The 18,089-nt window shown below is 44.1% G+C and overlaps 1 protein-coding gene across 4 annotated transcripts in view; it reads right to left on the bottom strand.

Moving 5' to 3' along the window:
* CDKL5 (cyclin dependent kinase like 5) overlaps positions 1-18,089 on the bottom strand; it is a 203,833-nt gene that overhangs the window by 46,955 nt on the left and 138,789 nt on the right. For all 4 annotated transcript variants that reach the window (XM_066357387.1, XM_066357390.1, XM_066357389.1 and 1 more), the window contains exons 9-12: positions 17,695-17,884; positions 10,933-11,013; positions 5,615-5,766; positions 280-1,249 (exon numbers count right to left, since the gene is read on the bottom strand). In XM_066357387.1, the coding sequence (XP_066213484.1) occupies positions 280-1,249; positions 5,615-5,766; positions 10,933-11,013; positions 17,695-17,884 (1,393 nt within the window). The remainder of the gene's footprint in view (positions 1-279; positions 1,250-5,614; positions 5,767-10,932; positions 11,014-17,694; positions 17,885-18,089) is intronic.

Here is an 18,089-nt window from a genome sequence, read left to right as displayed (position 1 = left end):
TAGAATGCTTTCAACAAACTATGTCAGAAAGGAACATTGAAGGAAACCGATTTCTAAGAACAAGCTTTTAGAGTTCTGAGTACTCAACAATTGGCTTAAATAACTAAATGATTTTCAACTGATTAGTCCTTCAAGTATTGCTTCCCTAATGCTGTGGAGAAAGCACTGCGTCCCGCAGTAGGGAAAGCTGCAGGCGGGCCCCCGTGCACCCGGCCGACCTGCCCACGGGGGGCCCACAGACCCGGGGGACCCACAGACCCGGTCGGCCCCCCGCCGTACCTGAGGTGCTAAGAGCTGCAGGCTGTTGGCTCGGGCCGCCATCCCTTGCCCTACGCTCAAGCTTCCGTCCAAGCCTTTGGCTCTCACTTTGTCCCGGGTCACATACATGGAATGCCTATGTGGACGTTGCTGGGAGGAGAAGGGGCTGGTGTAGCCCAGCCCATAAGAAAAGGACTCATGAGGTGCAGACAGAGAATGAGAGTGGCTGTTGTCCACGTGCTCGGACAGCTTCAACTCGTCCATCGTTTTTGAATGTCTGGCTATGGTTCGGCGCGAGTCGAGGGTGCCCTCGCTTCGGTTATTTCTACCCCCCGAGGGGCTGAGCAAAGTTCTGGTGTCGCTATGCCTGGTGGGGGTGGGGCTGGTGGGAGAGTTCAGGTCCAAGCAGCTGGATGGGAAGTAGCGGTTGGCGCTGGACTCTGCAATCTGGGCCCTGGACTCGGAAAGATTGCTTACAGACTTGGAGTCGCTCAACGCCCCGTGACTTTTGGCCTTGAGCCGGTAGGACGGACTCCTCGAGGACTGGGGGATGGTGTCGATGTAGCTGTGGCGACTCTGCTTTTCCCCGGGCTGCAGCGTCCCGGCCTTGCTCTGAGAGCTCTCCATAAACGAGTGGCGGTTCTGCTGGGATCTGCTGCTCGACTTGAGGTACTTGGTGCCTGGGCCGTCCGAAGGCTTTGGGTCAATATTAAAATCGAACTCGGGCTTTGATTTGGCTTCTTTTGGACTGAGAAGGTGTGGTATGTTGTTGTTGGTCAGGTCTTTGCTGGTGGACCCGGGCTGGCTGCTTGCTTGGTAGGTTTTGCTGTGCATGGGACTCAGAGTAGCTCCAGCCAGGTTTCCGTTTAGGAAGCTCTCGTTGGCGGGAAGACCCTCGTCAGCCCGGGGCAGACCCCCGCTTAGGCTCTGGATGTCCTTGCTGTTAGATCTGTGGTGAGGCTGCAAAGCAGCACTTTTGCTGGCTTGGTTTCTGTTAAAAACAAACCCCCAATAGTGTATCAGTTTTCCTCAATAGAAGACACACAGAAAGTATCATAAAAAAATACCTAAAACACCTCAAAGACTATAAACATTAACTCTCTCAAACTAGGGTTGACAAATAATAACTAACCAGAAGCAGTGAGCACCTTAGTTCAAGTCACTCTGCAACAAAGCACTGGTCCCGATGAAATGATCTGAGCAGCCTTTGAAAGCTCAGCTAACTGCTGCCCACTCAGTTGCTAACTGCTGGTCTGGGCAAACGTGCTTTTGCTATTCTGCTGCTCGCATGAGCGTTGGTTAGAAAATGCCTGCTAAGAAGACGACGGTTGAGCTATGGAATCAACTCTTCATGACTCTCTTGTCTGCTTGAATGTCAGAAGGCAACAATTACACTTGAAGGTCACTGTGGTTCCTTGAACTTCATTTTTATTTATCAAACTCACAGCCTGCCTCGCAGGACATACTCATAGTATATATACACAGACACCAATGTCTCTTTTGTCTTTAGCCTGTATCATAAAGGACGAGAACTCTAGCCAGGCACTCAACAAAGAAAACGACACTCTAAAAAGAAGTGTGAAGTGCCTGGTGAGTTTCTTTTGGAAAACATGGTGATCAATGTTAGTGTTTCAAAGAAGAGGCACTACTTGGGATACATCAGATACTTCCTTGCACACTCAACAGGAATGTATCTGCCTGGGTCACAGGCATCTAAAGAGTTCATTTCTCTCCAAAAGACACAATTTATTCTCTTCTTCACAAATTATTCCACACTGACTGAGGCCTTCTTTAGAATTGCAAGTTTCATTTCCTACTTGGTTTAAAATATAAATCTAGAGGAAAACCTTGAACTCTATTTGAAAGCTAAAACTCATATCACAGCAAGGTCGTTTTGCTCTATTGTAATTATTTGAAGGATCAAATTATAGTCTGAGATAGGTAAGTGGTAATCTGTGAAACCATGCCTTCTCATTTTCCAGGAGAACTCACCTGCTGAGGCCTCAAAGGTAAGGGCCCCTTCCTCCCCTCCTACCTTCCACAGCACTAAGAGGATCTAATAGCAAGCAAGCCTGCACTACTGCGGAGAGCCCCATCTCCTAATGCACTCACTAATCTCGTACAGTTGCGTCACAGGAATTGCAGTATTAAATAAGGTCAATTAAATGCAAACTAACTAAATGGCAGATCCCAGACCTAGAAAGAAATTACAAGGAAAGGAAAGTTTCACTTTCTGTTAAATGATGTCAACAGTCTATCTACAGAGTCATTCGTCAGTTTCTATCTCGGTAACTAGAACATCTTAGCAACTTTTCAAAACCCCAAATGAGGACAGATAAACAGTCTCACTCATAAATACGTATGATTACGTGTGTTGGTTCCTCCCCATCTGCACAACTCTCAATCCATTCCCCACTGCTCTCTGCCCCATCCTGGGCCTCGGGAACCCAGCACTGTAGACTGCGTCGCGCAGGCTCCCTTGTCATCTACTTCCCAGTCGGGCTTAGCAGTGCAATGTGCTGGGGCTGCCTTTCTGCTCCATCCTGGCATTAGCACCCTGACTCAGACCACAGCTGTGCCCCTCTGATTCCAGCTCCCTGGGGTGGCTCCCTCGGCCTGGCACCCCTGGGCTCTCGTAACCCTATTTCCTCCCCTCCCCCTCCAGGCCTAGAAGGAGCAATAGCAGGGATGACACACACAGACACTGTGGAAAGTCTCAAGTTCCAGCCAGAAAAGGATAGAGAAAAGGGAAGACGGCTGCTAGTTTTCGAAACTCTCAGAAACACTGCTCTCAATGTGGGACGAGAACCTACAGTGAGGAAGATCACAGTCATGACAATGTAAGATACAATTTCTAATGTGAAAAGGGAGACTAGAAAGTTAGTTAAGGTAGAAAAATTTGTGAGAGTTGTTTCCCATAAATGTACTGAGTCTAAACCACTACCCTCAAGTCTCTGCCTTGCTATTAATCAGAAGGCATGGGGCTTTACACATAATTTGCTATGTACAAAGGGCATCAAATTGTCTTCAAAATTGGAGCCCTGCCAAAGCACAACAATTAATAAAAAACTGCTTTGAAAATTCTATGTCTTGGTCCTGGCTGGTTGGCTCAGCAGCAGAGCATCAGCCCAGCATGTGGATGTCCGGGGTTCTATTTCTGATCAGGGCACACACGAGAGGTGACCATCTGCTTCTCCATCCTTCTCCCTCTCCTTTTTCTCTCCCCCTTCCCCCTTCTCTCTTCCCCTCCCCTTCTCTCTCTCTCTCTCTCTCTCTCTCTCTCTTCCCCTCCCACAGCCATGGCTCGATTGGTTTGAGCACATTAGCCCTGGGTGATGAGGAAGTCTCTGTAGAGCTTCCACCTCAGATGGTAAAAAAAAAAAAATAGCTCAGTTGTGAGCATGGCCCCAGAAGGGTAGAGTGTCGGCCCCAGACAGGGGTTGCTGAGTAGATTCCGGTCGGGGTGCATACGGGACTCTGTCTCTCTATCTTCCCTCCTCTCGCTTGGGAAAGAAAAATAAATAAATAAAATTCCATATCTTTGATACACAATTGTAAGGCATCTGTGTTAAACTGCTAACCACTTAAGAGGATTTAATCTATAAATTCTTCTTAAATGATTGGCAGGATAGATAGATGTATGGAAGGAGGGAGGGAGGGGGAGGGGAGGGAGGGAGAGAGGAAGGGAAAGAAGGAAAGAAGGAAGGAAGGAAGGAAGGAAGGAAGGAAGGAAGGAAGGAAGGAAGGAAGGAAGGAAGGGAGGGAGGGAGGGAGGGAGGGAGGGAGGGAGGGAGGAAGGAAGGAAGGAAGGAAGGAAGGAGAAAGGAAAGGAAAGGAAAGGAAAAGGAAAGGAAAGAAGGAAAGGAAAGGAAAGGAAAGGAAAGGAAAGGAAAGGAAAGGAAAGGAAAGGAAAGGAAAGGAAAGGAAAGGAAAAGAAAGGAAAGGAAAGGAAAGAAGGAAGGAAAGAAAAGGAAAGAAGGAAGGAAGGAAGGAAGGAAGGAAGGAAGGAAGGAAGGAAGGAAGGAAGGAAGGAAGGAAGGAAGGAAGGAAGAAAGAGGTGGGTAGGTGGTAGGGAGGGAGGGAGGGAGGAAGGGTAGACAGTAAATCCCTTTAGTTGTAACTTTTCAAAGCAAACATCGAAGGTGCAAAGCTACACTTTTGTAAAGAAGGCTGGTGGAGCAGGACTGGTGAGAGCAGTGAAGGACACGCTGAAGCACCATCCCACCATGTCCAAGGTAAGCAGAGCCTCAGGAGAGTCCGCGAGAGACTTAGGCAGGGCCCAGGTAATGCAAGAGTCCACTGACTGCCGCTCCTATGGAGACATGAGCTTGGATGGCAGAGGACAGGGTGTGTGTGCTCAGGAACTAGGCAACGGAGTGTGTAACTGGCAGCCAACATATATGGTGCCACGAACATCTCTACAGTGGTGCTGGAAAGTCCAAGGAACCCATGGGTTTGTGTAGAATTATAACATGGAAGAAATATGGACCATTGACAAGTGTGGAGAAGACATTTCCAGATACATGTAAATTGAGCTAAGATATTGAATACGATGTCAATATCTAAAAAGGAGTTAGTCCACAGATTTTTATTCACTTATAATTTCTATTCTCGTCTGCTTCAAAAAGAGGTTTGGCAGGACTGCCCAGAGACTGAAGAAACCATACCCTCATCACCATACACATCCTCCCTGACAGATCCCTGACGAGGGTTTCCAAGCTGGGGACCTCTCTCAAGTGAGTCACTAGAGGACAAACAGACATCTCATGGTATGGATTATAGCACGAATCAAAAGTGGGTCTATTGGACTTTGTATCATGGGGATCCTTTTTCTTTGCAAATGTAACCTAGAGGAGTCAAGCAAAAACTGCAGGAACAGGGAGACAAAAGCACCTGAACTTGGAGTGATCCCAGATAACACAGGCATAACACGAACCTCGTAAATGCAAAGGAACAACTAAACAATGAGTACTGGCCCTGGACTTAGTGTACTAAGACCTCACGCAAACAGAAGACAAGGTGAACACAAACTTGGTTAGACAGAATTTGAATCTGCCCCTCCCCCCAAAACCGCAGGTAAGAATGTTTTCTAGGATGTGAGGGGAACACCACAAAAGCACATGCTACCTATCCCGGGATGTACAGGTTTCCGGAATTCACTCGTTCAAGTCAAGCCCTTAAGACCCACACAACTCCTAAATGGCGGTTCTGAATCATGTAATAAGCATAAGGAAGAGAATTTCGAATAAAGGGGGTTTTCCTTCTCTTCCCTAATTGCATCATGTAAGCAGCCACCTCCTCCACCTACTTGTAAGACCAACACTGGCTCTGTATTTCCTTGAAGGGGGATATTTACCTATTAGACAGAGTGCTGCTCTCCACGTGGTACGGTTTCCTTTTCACTGACCTTGACGGGGAGCGATCCAAAAGTCTCTGGGTTTGAAAGGCAGGATGATTCAGACACTGTTCTGTCAAGTATCTTTCAGCTGGGTCCAGCTTTAGTAAATTCTTAGGAAATAAAGTCAGCATTGGAAAGAACATTAAGACATCAAATTTAAACTGTCTCAAAGACCTTATTTCTTTTCCTTATAAAAGAAATGCATGGTCACTACAGAATATCTAGCAAACACAGTTTAGTCCAAAAAACAGTTTTTTAAGGACTATCTACATAATCTTACCACCTCTGTGTTCTGGGGAAATACACTCGCAGCTCCTTTGTAGTATATCACATATAATATTTCCTTTTACAAAATCTGGCTCATATTATACCCTTAAGTTTTGTATCCTGCACTTTCACTTGCTAATCACACACATTATTTACAACATCGTTCCAACATTTTAAGCATTTTTGGAATAAGGATATATTCACATGAAAGCACACACATCCGGCACCCTTCTCCTGCCTCCTCCCTGGAGGCAGCCATGTTACCCATGTCTTGTGCGTCCTTCCACAGACAGCTTGCACATATCTCTGTCTGCTCCTTTTATTCTACCCAAATAGTGCGTATACACAGTGCCTTGCACTTCGGCTTCTCTCCACTGGATATCAGATCTTACGAGATCATTTCGTTATCAGTAAAGAGCTTCAACTCTAGGGATGTACCTTACCTTGCTTTTAGCAATTCCCTAATGATAAGCATTTCGGCTGTTTCCCTTCTTTTATTATTATGACAATGTTGCAACAAAAACTTTACAACATATTTTTAAATGACTATATAGAAGTTTGTGGTGTGGATGTAGCATGATTCATTTAACCAATCTCCTACTGTTGGACATTTAGAGGGCTCACTTTTCGCTTTTATAATTAATACTGTGATGAACACCCGAAGCCTTTTTATACATCCATAATCCTTTTACAGGATCAACTAGAAATGGAACTGGTGTTCTGCAAACTTTTAAGGATTATTTTCTATGTGTTGACAAATTACCCCCAGGAAGTTTATCTCAAAATGCTAAACTCAGCAATAGAGAGTCTACCAATTTCCTGGCATCCTCAGTAACAATAGGCATTATCATTGTTTTTAGTAGTTGTAAATTAGATATTTTAAAAACGGCATCTCATAGCTGTTTCAATTCAAATCTTTGGCTACAAATGAGGTTGCATGTTTTTATGTTTATTGATTAATTATAGCCCTCCATTTCTTATTTTTCTATTTGTATATCTATTCTAATCTATTTCCAGGTGTTCTTGATTCATTAAGATACTATTCACGCTGCACATATTACACTCTTTTACAAATAAAATGGTTTTTAAAAATATTTATCTTATTAGTAATTGGACAAAATTTTAAAAGGTGACTCATCATTAAAAACTAATTGGTTTTACTGGTTGATTAAATTAATATATAAAGAAACATAACCTGCATAACTTAACACAGCCCAGCAGAGCTTGCTGAGCTTGGCTTTCCGAGTGGCGGGCATTCTCCTTCAGAGAAAGGGGAGGGGGATTCCAGCATTCCCAAGCCCAGCTCCAGGTCACTTTCAGTATTTTTGCCAACAGTGATCTCTTTGTGATCCACTGCTGAATGCTGAGAGTAAATCTAGATTTGCTCCCAATAAGCCCGAATTCAATTTTACACAACCACCTTCAACCTAGCGTCACAGAAAATTTGAGATGTGACTCGATCATATACTGAAATATTCACTTTAAGTCAGACTCTGGAAACCCAAGTTGCTGCTTACATGCAAATGGATTTATATTCATGTTGACTCAGATATAACTCTAAAATTATCTCAATTCTTTCTTCTTCCTTATTAGAAACAAAACCTATGGAGGTATAGAAAAATGATTTTGGTCTTACTGGCAGTTAAGACAGTTAACATCAAAATAATTTCAACTGCGCCCTGGCCGGTTGGCTCAGCGGTAGAGCGTCGGCCTGGCGTGCGGGGGACCCGGGTTCGATTCCCGGCCAGGGCACATAGGAGAAGCACCCATTTGCTTCTCCACCCCCCCCTCCTTCCTCTCTGTCTCTCTCTTCCCCTCCCGCAGCCAAGGCTCCATTGGAGCAAAGATGGCCCCGGGCGCTGGGGATGGCTCCTTGGCCTCTGCCCCAGGCGCTAGAGTGGCTCTGGTAGCGGCAGAGCGACGTCCGGAGGGGCAGAGCATTGCCCCCTGGTGGGCAGAGCGTCGCCCCCTGGTGGTCGTGCCGGGTAGATCCCGGTCGGGCGCATGCGGGAGTCTGTCTGACTGTCTCTCCCCGTTTCCAGCTTCAGAAAATACAAAAAAAAAAAAAAAAATGATTTCAACTGCATGATACTGGTTAGAACAAAGGAAACTCTGCCTCTTTGTAGTATTTTAAATTAGAAATACACATAACTTTTCAGAAGTCAAATATCTACTAGCATTAAAGTGACACATTTTAATTTAAGATTATCAACAGTAGAAATTACTATATAAACACACAAAGAATGATTTTTATATTTATGAATACAGCTTTTAATTTTCAAACTACTTGAAAGGATGAGGTTATTATGAGGAAAGCATAAAACAACATAAATTTTAAACTAAAACAGAATCCATATAATTATTGTAGCTATTCTTCACGTTATTTGGGACTTGAGTTAATTCTGAAGAACTGTATCCCCACTATAATGGCTGACATGTATCAATAGATAGAGAATGAGATGGCCATTTTAGGTACTTATATATGGACCAAATGATCAAATCTGCTTCAGAAAAATGGCATAGAGAATATATTTCTTCATGAAAGGGTAAGCGGTACTATTTATTTTTCAAATTCATTTTCAAAAATAACTAAAAGACAGAGAAAGAGTTCTATTTATATTAATACTCAGTAATAACAAGGCAATATTTATCTTTGGTGCTAGAAGTCAGAATCATGGTTTCTGGGAGGAGGGAGGGGCGGAGTCTAGAGTTTGAGGGGGATCATGAAGAGGCTCTGGGAAGTTAACAACTGTCTGTATCTCAGTGTGGGGGGGTTACACAGATCTGCTTAATTATCAAAATTAACGGAGATGTACACATAATTTGTATACCTTATGAATACATATTTCAATAAAATGGTTCTTTAATGTTCAGGAGATTTGAGGGTAAATATAGTAAATAAATAGAAATAGACCGTTTAACTTCCAAATTGGTATAAATGCAAAAAGATTCCGGTTATCTTTGCACTGTTATCTGTGCTAGATTTTACCAGGTACCACACTGACGCTTGGCAATTACATTTGGTAATGATTTAACAAAGTTCAAATACTTTTAACTCAAAAAATACCAAAGACAGAAAACGTAAAATTGTATTTAGTTCAGTCCCTCTACTTTATTCTATTTACATTTTAAAAGTTACCAAATAATGAGACCCTGATAAATAAATATTGATTGCATGAAAGAACAAACTGACAAAATCCAAGTGACTTAAGAGATAATTTATGCCTAATCAACCTGAAAGAGGCTTGAGGGCTGTTTTCTTAATAGCATCTCTCAATCTGTGTCCAGAAGAACACCAGTGCTGTGGAGTTTCATTTCTTTTAAAAAAAAGTATTCAGCATTTAAATCTGGGAAATGTTAACTGAAACAAAAACGCATGTTTGCTGTGGGATTTCTGAAAGCCTTTACAGGTTCATAAATACTGAGAATCTCTAGGAAAGGTTTTACGGTACGTGGCCAGGCCCCTCCCCCATCTCTGCCCCCACGCCCATTACAGCGTTCTCCGCACACAGATTAACATAGATGAAAGCACAGCAGAGCTCTGAGAGCGCTGCTCAGCAATTTCCAACTGTGCTAATACGCCTTTAAAGGCTCTGCACAGTGCAACCACCTCTGATGTGGATGGCTGTCTGAATGGGCACACAATAAGCCTGATGCATTAACAAGTGGTTTTTAAAGGTTTACTATCAAACAAACAGCGCTTGCTTATGCACTGGCTGGCTGGAATAAAAGCTAGAGAAATATAAACAAAAGAAAAGCTTTTACTCAAGAGGCTGAATCTGTCTACCGGGAAAGAAAAACATGAATAATAAACTCTGAGAAGGTTCTCAGTAGCCCAGAGCAGGAAGACCTCGGGACAGGGCACCAGCAGCAGGAGGACTGGCAGGCACAGCAAAGCGGTGCTGTCAGTACCTGCGTCAGGAGAGCCAGAAAGAGTCAAGTCCGGGAGAGAAGCCGCCAAGTTAGAAAAAAAAAAAAGAATTAGGTTCACTGATAAAACCATCTTATGGGAGGCCTTAAATGTCATGTAAAAAATTTAGAATCTCTTTTCTTTTGACATTCATTTTATTTTATTTTATTTTATTTTATTTTATTTTATTTTATTTTATTTATTTGACAGAGGCAGAGAGAGTCAGAGAGAGGGACAGATAGGGACAGACAGGAAGGCAGAGAGATGAGAAGCATCAATTCTTCGTTGCAGCTTCTTAATCTACATAGTTGTTCATTGACTGCTTTCTCAAAGGTGCCTTGACGGGGGGGGGGGGTCTACAGCAGAGCGAGTGACCCCTTACTCAAGCCAGTGACCTTTGGGCTCGAGCCAGCGACCATGGGGTCATGTCCATGATCCCACGCTCAAGCCAGCAACACTGCGCTCAAGCTGGTGAGCCCGCGCTCAAGCCATTGACCTGGGGTTTCGAACCTGTGTCCTCCGCATCCCAGTCTGATGCTCTACCCATGGCACAACCGCCTGGTCAGGCCATTTTATTTTTTATTTAAAATAATTTTTAATTGATTGATTTTTAGCAAAAGAGGATGGAGAAAGAGAGAGAAAGACACAGGAACATCATTCTATTCCTGTATGTGCCCTGACCTAGGATCAAACCGGCAACCTCTGCGCTTCAGAACGATGCTCTAACCAACTAAGCTATCCAGCTAGGGTTCAAAATTCATTTTAAGATTTGTTTTAAAACCTTACGCCTGAGTAGCTCTCGAGTGCTGAACAAATTTAATAATTCCTTATTATTTAGGTTGCCAATATTCTCTCAAATTTAGGAATATAATTTAGGTATCTCACAGTCCTGTCTAGATGGAATTTTACAATACCAGATACTGCTGTAATTTTAAATAAATCACATGCCTTTGAACGTGATATAATCCCCCATTATTCACTATTACTCATCTAGTAACAAAATATCTAATTTTTAAAAGCATGATATGGTCACAATTAAGACACAAGAAAGCCCACAAACCAACAGACAGTTTATACAGACGGCGTCAACTTGACCTACCTTCATTAAGTCGAGTAAAACGCTGTTAAGAATCCCGAGGTATCGCCTCTCCAACGACTGAGGATGGTTAACAGCTGGAAACTGGAAGAACACGACACGGGCATTAGCACATACATGCAGAAGGGTATGTGTGCGTGTACTGTCACTGCTGGACAAGGGAGCAGGCGAACAGAGGTTACCGCCCTCGTGCCAGGCAAAGTCAAAGTTATTTCAATGTATATTACTTCTGGTGTCTACGTATTTGAGGTATGGATTAATAGAATTGGGTGTTAAATAACAGGAAAACTTAAACCTCATCAGAAAATACTAAAGCATGCAAAACAAACCAAAATATAAAAGTTGAAGATGTATTTATACAGTATATAGATAATTCAGTTATAATATAGTTTATACAGAATTTCTCTGCTTATACAGACATTTTTTTACTTTTTTACTACAAGGTATCACTCACTCCTGAAAATGTGAGAAGTAAACAATAGAAAAAGACCGAGAGGCCAGTACCTGAAAGGCCACAGAAGTAGAAATTGTCAATTCAGACACACATTGTATCACAGCTTTGAAAATACTCTTTTAATGAGCTGTTTTCAATGCCTTCCTTTATGTAAGTTTGAACAGAAGGCAAAGAGGCTCCTAAATTAACAAATGCATTTTTAAATAAAATGAGGGGAAGAGGTTGAGTTTATTTAGATGTTCTGTTCTACCCTCTGCCAACTCACATTTCATAATATCTAAGTGGATGGTAAAGTATTAGAGCCCAATTCCATGAACTTTCTCCCAATGGAAGGGCTACTTTGCTTTTAATATATATTTGCTTTATACCAACATAAAAACATTTCAAAGTACTGAAATCCCTAAACATGCTAAATGAGTGGATGGGTGGACCGGTTCGTGGGAAAATTCAAACGAGGCATTTAGGCGTGATTATGCCCTCATCCTCACGCTGCGCCACGCAGGGCAGAGGAGAGCACGGCTAAGACCTCAGCTGCCCTCAACACTCCTCGGCCGGGTGTGAAAGCAGCCGGCACTGAACTGCGCAGGCTCTAAATTCCACCTGGAGCTCACAGAGACCAAGGTGGTTTGCAGCTGGAGAAGAAAGCATCCATTGTTGGCACTTCAGCTAGGTTTTTAAAGATTAAAAAATATATATGAAGATGGAGAAAAGTAGGACAGCTTCTTCTACACAGAGGAAGTCGAAGTAATATCATGAGCTTAATTAACAGAGACACAAAGGCAATAACCTAACTCTGATATTTGAGGGAAATGATGCTACACGAGGCATTTTGGCAATTATCATTCTTCTTTTAGAAACGAGGAAGGTGAAAGTCAGAAAGTGCAAGTAACTTGTTCAAGGCAAGCCATATAATTAAAAAGCAGTAGAAGTAGTATTTTGCCCTCAAATCTTCAGTCCAAAGCCACACTCTTTCCAGATCTAGGCACCTGTCCTCAGGGAGGTACAGAGGATTAATTATAAGCCCAAAGAAAGAGAGATAGCTTGTCTTGCTGTGATAAAAGGCTACGTGGGTACATTTTAATGAATATTTTCCTTATGAGGTCTATCTTCTATTACCAGACACCCCTTCCTTTTTCCCCCTCAGAGTAACATTTCCTTGATTAGAAATGCTGAAAGTCAAAAGGTATTAGAAATATTATAATTTAAAAAAAATGACCAAGCAAAATCCCCTAACTTAAAAAACTTACGTGCTTTTGAATGACAGTTACCATTCTAATATGAGGTAATTCAACTAATTACCAAAACCCAAGCATAGAAGTTTAAAGCATATTCCATTCAGAAGGTCCCTTCCTTCTTTCCTTCCTCCTTTGCTTTCTCTTTTCTTCCCTCCCTCCCTCTCTCCCTCCCTTCTTCTTTCCCTCCCCCTCCACTCTCCCTCCCTCCCTCCCTCCCTCCCTCCCTCCCTCCCTCCCTCCCTCCCTCCCTCGGCCAGTGCAATACAATGACAGCACCTCCTTACCAAGCACCTACTGCGTGTCCTGCTACTGGTCTGGGCATCTTACACGGAATGTTTAATATTCACAGCCACCACACCAGGTGGAATTTCTCTTATCATCATTTGACACACAAAGAAACAGAGACTACCTAGGGCTATTCAAGTAGTAAACACGGAGCCAGGCTTTGAATCCCACAGTCTATGCCCTATACTAGTCTATGGGAGAGCAACTGTTACTTTTTCAAAAGAATGCACACACCAGTAGAGCAATGTCTGTTCATTTTCCAGTCTCTACACCACTGAATCAAAACACAACACTAGACTGGCTACTGGTGAGGCCATGGGTCTCAGCGGCTGCAGGTCACACCCTATGTGCTTAGCTAGCTGTTGCAAACAGTCTCGAGTAAAATGAAGATGTTAAGCTTCCAAAATGATTAAACTAATGTAGCTAAAATGCCACCAACACTTTCAGACTAAAATGTAAAAATATCAAGGCCTATAAAAATCAAAGTGTCATGGAAATAAACTTCTATGTAGGATATTTATTAGCAGTGTCGTGTGCTCTCTAGCATTTACAGGCACTCCTGTTCATGAGGAAGTCTGTGAACAAACAGGACCACAGACCCATGAGGAACAGACAGCTTCCACGTGGCCTATCGAATCCAAATGCTACTCGTTCTTCAAGAGCCATTCACATTTCAGGTTCTCCATAAACTGTTGTCTACTGACACCAGCCAACTATGAATTTTAACTTCTCGGAATGTTTCACACTGTCATGGTTTCAACCATACTGAGATGAATTAGAAAACAGCACAATGTAGCAAAGAATGTGGTAGTTTATTATATAACATGTGTGATTATAAATGGTGTTGCTTTCTAATTATTGCGTGCACACACACTCGAACTTTTCAGCTAGTTTTATAAGTTATTAAGGCCAGATGCCATGACAGATCTGTTTCCACTCTCTTCATGGAATCCAGCAGAGAGCCTCTTCCGCCAGGCCCAGATCAGGGCAGCCAGCGGGCAAAAGCTGCTACTCTAGAAGTCAGTACTGAAATCTTAAAGTCAAATGCTCAATCATTTAATACTATTCAACCGAGTAGGCACTACTCTGGGTGTGTGCTGAATGCACTGGTGAACACAGTTCACGTCCTCAAGGGATCCAGCAGTCCAGTGAGGACATGTATCTGTGAACAGCTGTTTAGGAGGCTGCAGTGAGCGCAGCAAGAGCAATGACAGAAGGGCTCCAGGAGCACAGGAGGGGGCGTCACAACCCCCTGGGGGGAGTGAAGGTTTTGGGGGGCATCTGACATCAGTCTGGGGGAGGGAGGAGGAAGAGCTTTCCAAGAAGTGGGGTGAGCACTGGCAGCATTGCAGAAACAAACAGGCAGCACTCCAGAAGCAACAGGTCAAGGGACAGTGAGGCCAGGGCGCTGCAGAGCAGGGCACAGGGATGGGGCGGGGAGGAGGGGAGGAGGGGAGGAGGGGAGGCAGGGAGGAGGGGAGGAGGGGAGGGGGGAGGAGAGGAGCAGGGGAGGAGGGGAGGAGGGGAGGGGGGGAGGAGGGGAGGCAGGGAGGAGGGGAGGGGGGGGAGGGGGGAGGAGAGGAGCAGGGGAGGAGGGGAGGAGGGGAGGGGGGAGGCAGGGAGGAGGGGAGGAGGGGAGGGGGGAGGGGGGAGGAGAGGAGCAGGGGAGGAGGGGAGGAGGGGAGGAGGGGAGGAGGGGAGGGGGGGGAGGAGAGAGGCTGGGGGGCAGGAGCAAGGGGCTCTTACTGCGGCCCTAAGGGAGTTGCAACTTAATCAGCATCCTGCAGGGCAGGGTTAGTCAACCTTTTATACCTACCGCCCACTTTTGTATCTCTGTTAGTAGTAAAATTTTCTAACCACCCACCAGTTCCACAGTCATGGTGATCTATAAGGTAGGGAAGTCACTTTACTTTATAAAATTTATAAAGCAGAGTGACAACAAGTTAAAGCAGATAATAATAATTACTTACCAAGTACTTTATGTCAGATTTTCACTAAGTTTGGCAGAATAAATCTTTATACAACAACTTACTATAGTTAAATCTATCTTTTTATTTATTCTTTGGTTGCTCCGCTACTGCCCACCATGAAAGCTGGAACGCCCCCTAGTGGGCGGTAGGGACCAGGCTGACTACCACTGCTGTAGGGGTTTTTAAACACAAAGGAGATGAAGTTAAATTTGCCCTTTGAGGGAAGAGTATTTTAAAGGTGGTTGGAAAAGACTGAAGTGAAGAAAGAAAGTTGGAGAGATCAGTTTGGGAGCAGTCGTGAACAGTTCAGGTAAAAGGTGCTGCTGCGAAAGCAGCATTAGAAACGGAGAGAAGGGAAATACAGTGGAGCCCGAGTGCTGACAACAGAGACTGGTTCAGCGCTCGGTCAGACCCTCGCTGGGTCCCCCCAGATGTGCTGGGCTGTGTGGGAGATGTTGGAAATATAGTGATAAAACACATGATTTCTGCCTCTGAGGAGCTTATATTCGATTGGTTGAGAACCAGACAATGAATAATTAAGAAGGAAACAAACAAAATGATGCCATAGCACGATAAGTGCTCTGATGGGAAAGGGAGCTATGAAAGGTGGTGGGAAGGAGGTGCGGGCAGTATGTCGGGGGTTTGGAGGGAGTGCGCGTTCTCAGAGCTGAGGTTTATAAAATGAGATGGAGACACACAGGGGAAGTGTCTTTACTGGAAGCAGGTGCAAGTCTTAAATCCACGAAGTTGGAAGAATCTTGGGATAGTTATGAAAGTGTAAGAAAAAGAAAGGCAAGCCTGACCAGACAGTGGCACAGTGGATAGAGCGTAGGACTGGGACAAGGAGGACCCAGGTTCGAGACCCCAAAGTCGCCAGCTTGAGCGCGGGCTCATCTGGTTTGAGCAAGGCTCACTAGCTTGAGCCCAAGGTCGCTAGCTTGAGCAAGGGGTTACTCGGTCTGCTGTAGCCCCCGCCCCCCTCCCCTGGTCAAGGCACATATGAGAAAGCAATCAATGAACAACTAAGGAATTGATGCTTCTCATCTTTCTCCCTTCCTGTCTGTCTGTCCCTATCTGTCCCTCTCTCTGACTCTCTCTGTCTCTGTCACAAAAAAGAAAAAAGAAAGAAGTAGCAGAGCATTTGGAGAGCGAAGGGAATGGAGCGTGGGGTGAGCTGAGGTCAGGAGGCCAGACAGCCTGGATCAGGCAAGGTGGCACAGGCTGTGGGAAGGAGTTTAGATGCACTCTCAGTACAAAAGAAATTCAGAAATTATGAATAACTTTGTATCTGAACAGACTTCCCTTTCTGCTAGACTGAGGGTGAGTCCTACCTAATGGCAGATCTTTAGCATCTAGTTATGACAAATACTTAATAACTGGGGAACTATGTACACCCTAATTAATGGTCAGAAGTTGGTGAATTTTTGGCTTAGAAAAGCGAAACTAAAAGGAGAGAAGAGAAACTCATGGGAGGTGACTCAGGTTTGGAAAAGAGAGAGAAAACGAAGGAGATGAGAGAGAGACTGCATACTTCTCACTCCTGCCTTGCACGTTCACGAGCAGGTGCTATGTTGAGCACTCATGCGCGTTCACGAGCGGGTGCTATGTCGAGTACTCATGCGCGTTCACGAGCGGGTGCTCTCCAAAGTGAAAGGAATTGAGGTCCAGAATGTCAAAGGAATAAAAGTGCTTTGCAAATGTCAAGAAAACATGATTTGAGAATTATGCACTTCAGAGAAATAAAGGAGTGATGGTGAGCTTATTTTATAGTGCCCACACTGGTCACCACCACCTGGCATGCTGGCCCAAACAGGGTATCTGACAACGAACAATGTAGCTTTTGGGGTAGATAGAAGCAAGAAGCAGCCTATAACTGGCCAGTCCCATGAGGTGCTTCTGCAAGCTGGCTGTCCCTCAATGGAGGAAAGTTTATAGTTTAAGATCCCTTTTAGGCCCTGGCCAGTTGGCTCAGCGGTAGAGCATCGATCTGGGGTGTGGATGTTCTGGTCAGGGCATACAAGAGAAGTGACCATCTGCTTCTCTCCCCCTCCCTCTCCCCCAGCCATGGCTCATTCGAGCAAGTTGGCCTGAGCACTGAGGATGGCTCCATGGCCTCGCCTCAGGTGCTAAAATAGCTTGGATGATGAGCAACAGAGCAATGGCCCCAGATGGGCAGAGCATCACCCCGTAGGGGGCTTGTTGGGTGGATCCCAGTTGTGTGCATGCGGGAGTCTCTCTGCCTCCCTGCTTCTTACTTAATAAAAAAAGAAAAGATCTCTTTTAGTATATTGTCTGAAAGGTTTTCTATAAAGTTGCTGAGTCTTGAAGAGGCTTCCCAAGACAATACACAAGTTTGAAAAGAAGACTTGATGTCTCACTGTCAACAGATGAACAAGAAATCGCCACTAGAATAGCTCCTTTAAATCTGCAGAATGTTAAGTATTCACAGTCTTCCTCAAATCACTACAAATATGTTTGCTCAAATAAGCAAGAGCCACTTTTACATTTTTATATCTTTTGGGGATGTTTAATATTTTGGATAAAGAAACATTCTGAGACAACCAAAGTCTAGAATATAATATACACACTAGTAAAGACTTCGAAAATTGGAACATACAAATTAGGAAAATCATAAGCGGCTCTCACTTTCAAATTCAGACCACTTTTTAAATTTCACAAATACTATATAAAATAAGATATGATAATAGGGATTATAAACATTGCAAAAGAAAGGGACTAGCTAAGCATTCCACTGTGTAATGCACAATGGTTTAAATACTGCTGTACGGATTCCATTTGGGGCTCTAGCAAAGCCTCTTACCCGAAGCCCATGGAAGCGAGGGTTGCTATAGAAGAGCTTCATCTGCTCAGATGGTAGTGGTCCTAGCACCTTCTGAATAGTAAAAAGTTGGTCAATTTCACTTTCGCCAGGAAATAAAGGCTGACCGTCACTAAGCTCTCCAAGAATACAGCCCACTGACCACATGTCCACAGACTTTCCATAGGGAGCTCTGAAAAGCAAAAGGAGAGATGATCTTGGCAACTGAAGAAATACATTTTAATAATTTCCAAATTATTTTGAACAGATTCAGGGTTTAAAGCCATCTATGTATTTAAGGAATTAAAGAATGCCATTGGCCCTGGCTGGTTGGCTCAGTGGTAGAGCGTCGGCCTGGCGTGCAGAAGTCCCGGGTTCGATTCCTGGCCAGGGCACAC

This window comes from Saccopteryx leptura, chromosome X (genome assembly GCF_036850995.1).
Source record: "Saccopteryx leptura isolate mSacLep1 chromosome X, mSacLep1_pri_phased_curated, whole genome shotgun sequence".
Taxonomy (NCBI): Eukaryota; Metazoa; Chordata; class Mammalia; order Chiroptera; family Emballonuridae; genus Saccopteryx; species Saccopteryx leptura.
This window is presented reverse-complemented; position numbering and strand designations above follow the sequence as displayed.